This window comes from Clytia hemisphaerica, unplaced genomic scaffold, assembly GCF_902728285.1.
Source record: "Clytia hemisphaerica strain Z4C2 unplaced genomic scaffold, Clytia hemisphaerica genome assembly, whole genome shotgun sequence".
Classification (NCBI taxonomy): domain Eukaryota; kingdom Metazoa; phylum Cnidaria; class Hydrozoa; order Leptothecata; family Clytiidae; genus Clytia; species Clytia hemisphaerica.
Genome location: NW_027104390.1, coordinates 1608546 through 1612616, shown reverse-complemented (window position 1 = coordinate 1612616; position 4071 = coordinate 1608546). Strand labels below are relative to the sequence as shown.

General features: G+C 35.7%; 1 protein-coding gene across 1 annotated transcript; it reads right to left on the bottom strand.

Moving 5' to 3' along the window:
• Window positions 1-554: 554 nt before the first annotated feature.
• On the bottom strand, window positions 555-3322 carry LOC136819744 (uncharacterized). The gene has a single exon (XM_067075988.1). It carries the CDS (start codon window positions 3191-3193, stop codon window positions 653-655), a length of 2541 nt encoding a protein of 846 aa, XP_066932089.1. The 5' UTR covers window positions 3194-3322; the 3' UTR covers window positions 555-652.
• Between the last annotated feature and the right edge of the window lie 749 nt (window positions 3323-4071).

Genomic DNA, 4071 nt, shown 5'->3' with positions numbered 1-4071 from the left:
GATCAAAATCAGCAAATACCTCTTAAGATGTAAAGCAATATGATGATTAAGTGATGATTCATCAAATTCAATAATAGTGCAAGGTATCACCGAAGAGTCACACCTTCGTAAAACAACTTTAGTCCCAATTAAAAGATAAAAGCAATGTTAAACTTCCTTTTCAACCACGCATATACCTATTTTCTACGTTTGTGGCGTTATAAATTTGGGTTGTGTATATATACCACTTGAAAGTCCGATCAAAACCATCAACATTAAAAAGTTTAAGAGGCAAATTTTAAAGTATGGAAGGTTATATAGTAGGATAAAACCTACCTATATAGGATTATAGCAGCCCAACTATAAGGGTTGCAACACTTAAAGTCAGTTAACAAATTCGAATGATTCAATTGGATTGACATCGTTTGAGAGTCAGTGTATTGTAAGTTATAAAGCATAAAAAGATATTTTTCAGTCAAGGGAATTGCTAACACGTGGATTTTTTTCACGTAAAATTCACGTGCTGCATTTCCCTTGATATCTCTGTAAAATTTTACTGAATACTTTTTGTGCGATAAAACTTGAGAAATTGTATCTTTAGCAAGCATCATTAACCAGTTTTCTGACTCTTTTTGACTATTTTTTCTCTAAGACTTAATTTATATGTATTTAATTATAAATTCTTTAAATATCTGATAAAACCATCGATTTCTCTAACATCTTCATTAAATTCCCCATACTTCAAAAGCCAGCCATTATAAACATCATCGAAGATCTCCAGAGCTTTATCATATCGTCCACGACCTAAATGCTCTTTACCAAGATTGTATTTCGTTCTTAGAATGAAGTCATTAGAATCGATGTAATCTGGGAAAGTTAGAATCAAATCTTGTAGTAATGTTTCTAAGGCTTGCACACGGTTTTTCATTTGACGTTTGGCTATTTCGTGGCGAGTTGCAAAGACTTGTTTATGCCTTTCACCGTGAACTTGTATCTGCTGCATGAGGAGGCTATCAAAGATTTCCAATACCCCAGCTGAAATATTTTCAATAAAAGACTCTTTAATAACCATACAGCGTTTTGAGACAAGAGTGTGTGGATGGTTAGGTCCGTTGACTTGACTGTTAATTTTAGATAGTTTTTTGGCAATTTCAAATCCTTCCTCGTGTCTGTCTATGTATTGAAAACAATGTACATAATATAGGACGGTTACTAGATAGTCTTTATGTCTTAACCCAAGAAGGGCTTTTTGTTTCTTACGAACATCATCAAGAATGAGATACGCTCCCCAATATTTTCCTCTGAAATAATACACCTGACCTATGTAAGATTGAAGTTTCAATAGGTAGGTTTTTGGTTTGCTAGCAGCAAATTGACAACATGACGTATTGTCTGATTCAATGTCATTTTCAATTCGTTTTTCGATTCTATTGAATATTTGTCCAGCAGCATAAATTTTTTCGCAATGGTAGAAGATGTTGAAAATAGCTGGTATGTTTTGAATTGAGATTCGATCAAATAATTCAATGAGATGTTTATCAGTTCTTTGGAACAAGTACATTAGCTGTGGGTGGAAGAATTTGTAGCCGAGTGGATCCACAAACGTTGTATCGTTGTCACATTTCGAGTTGTGATGGTAAATCTTATCAAGAATACTTTTAAAGATTGCTGATTCTTCATGATCAGATTGTAGCATCAATGATATGGTTTGTTGAACCAGGGAATGAATGGTGATAACTTCATTGTCAGAGCTGGCAATTCTGCCGAGTGAAATATCAATCAATGCTAATCGTTCTAATATCTTTAAAGCTTCATTGATCGTTGCGATGGTTTGTACTTCGAGTACGCTCTCATCTTCATTGAAAAAATGTAGGAAAAAACCACGTTTGATTTCCTTACAATTAAGGAATCTGGCAATCTGTAGGATCTGGTATGGTAGCTGGTTGTCCATACTTTTGACTTTGTCCACCGTGATTCTGATATAATCAATTACACTGCTTTCGGCTTCTTTAACAAAAAGAAACTCTGGTTTCTCTTTCAAAAGTTGCAGATAGTGAGATGGCAGAAATCTACTTTCTTGTGTGTAAGTGATAAATTGTTGTATTGCCAACGGATGATAGCCTAACTTTTCCAAAATCTCTTTGATTTCGTGTTTAGCATTCGAGTTCGGGTCAATTAAATCGGACACGTAATCTAATGCACTTTGTGGAGATAACGGGTCCAAGCGCATATTGACTAAGCAATTATTAGTTGCTTCCCGTTGAGTTGTGATTATGGAGATACTCTCCGGATAAGTTGGGATAAAACTGAGAGGATTTGGTGATTGTTTATGATCAGTTTGGAATGTGAAATTATCGAAAACAAAAAGAACTTGGTCTTCCCAGAAATACTGGTGTATCAGGGTGATGATAGCTTGGATCGGTTTAAGGACACCGTGTCGGTCGGTTATAGTCAAATGTAGAGAATGCGCCAACAGTTTAAAGGATTCTTCGAGATCTGAAGCGTCTATCCAGACAATATTATGTTCAAAGTACGTGGCATGTTGCTCAAAATATCGTTTAACAAGTTGTGTTTTTCCGATTCCCGATAACCCCGATAGACAAATACCAAAAACGTTATTGGAGTTTTTACTATTGGTGACGTTGCAATGTAGTGCATGGATATCAACGTCTCTGTTGGCAAATTTGGCGATTGAAGGCGTGAATTTGAAACGCACAGGGCGTGGCACAAGATCTTTGAGCTCGTTCGGGGTGCAACCTAAATCAAGTAGGGCTTGTTTAACATATTTGTAGATTTGTTTATAGAAAGTATTGTTCGTTGCAGCCATTCCTAGATGAACGATACGGTTCCTGGCAAGTTTCAATCGAATCAGATTAGCTACTAAAGAGCGATCATGAGCTGGAGGATCATTATTCCAGTCTAGTCCATTTAGCTTGAATCCGCAAACACTACGCAATAGAACATTCAACAGAGTAATATCAAATAGGTTTGAATCGGTTTCTTTGTTGGCAGGAAACAGTAAGTCATATTGTTGCTGGTTAAGTACTTTCTTCTTTTTGTGAAGATCTTTGATTTTCTTCTGGTGAACCAGTAACTGATTGTACAGTGTCTTTGGATCCTTTGAGAATTTACCATGAAATATTTTACGTTCGATCTCCTCGATTTTGTGTTTTAATCGTGTCAGCTTTTGCTCAACTTTCTCCGTCAATAACATTGTTTCTTGGAGTTTTTAGTCTCTAGTCACCTACATGTTATTAATGTATTAGCTGAAAGAAAATACAAAATCTATCAAATACAATTATAGCTAAACCACGTTAATTAAAATTCCTGTTTCTATTACCTAATGTATAACAGAAACAAGCTGTAACACAAATTCAAGTGATGCACTTCCTCCAGTTTTTTCTCTATAAAAGTCATCATATACCTTAGTCAGAAACAAAAACAACATAAAAGCAGAGATATTGCGATGTATACTTAAAAGATAAAGTGACAGCAAGGGGGGGGGGATATTACTAAAATCTTGGATCAACTTTCGTAAATAATAAACAAATCGACTAACATGATATCTTGCGTCTGCTAAAATGGGTGCATACTTTAGAACATCCAATTAAAATAAAAACGTTGTATTACCAAAATCAATAGGTTAACACGCATTTTGTGCAGTTCTTCAAAAATGGTTGAAATTTAGCAAAATCAAAAACATGAACGAAAAAACCGACAAAAAGCAAGAAAAACAACCATTTGAAGAAGCTAAACAAAACCAAACATGCACTCCCACCTCCTGCTCAGATGACGATGACCAAAACCGTCTAAAATGCCGAAAATGCCACCGCATGGTACACTACGAGTGCACACAATTACCGCTTTATCAGCTGCAAATTTTTGCCAACACTTATAACGAACAATATCTATGTCAGAATTGCGTGCGGATAACACGATCTCTAATGAGTAAAATAGGTGAGAACTCGTATCATATGATGCAGAGGGAGATTGAGAAGAAGGACGACGTCATTAAAAAGCTCAAAAACCAGCTAGCCAAGAACCGCAGCCTTAAGAACGATATCGAAAACATCTTAACCAATAAGATGGCTG

Excerpts from the sequence above, each read along its gene's own strand:
- LOC136819744 (XM_067075988.1), bottom strand. The coding sequence starts at position 3,193 with ATGTTATTGACGGAGAAAGTTGAGCAAAAGCTGACACGATTAAAACAC.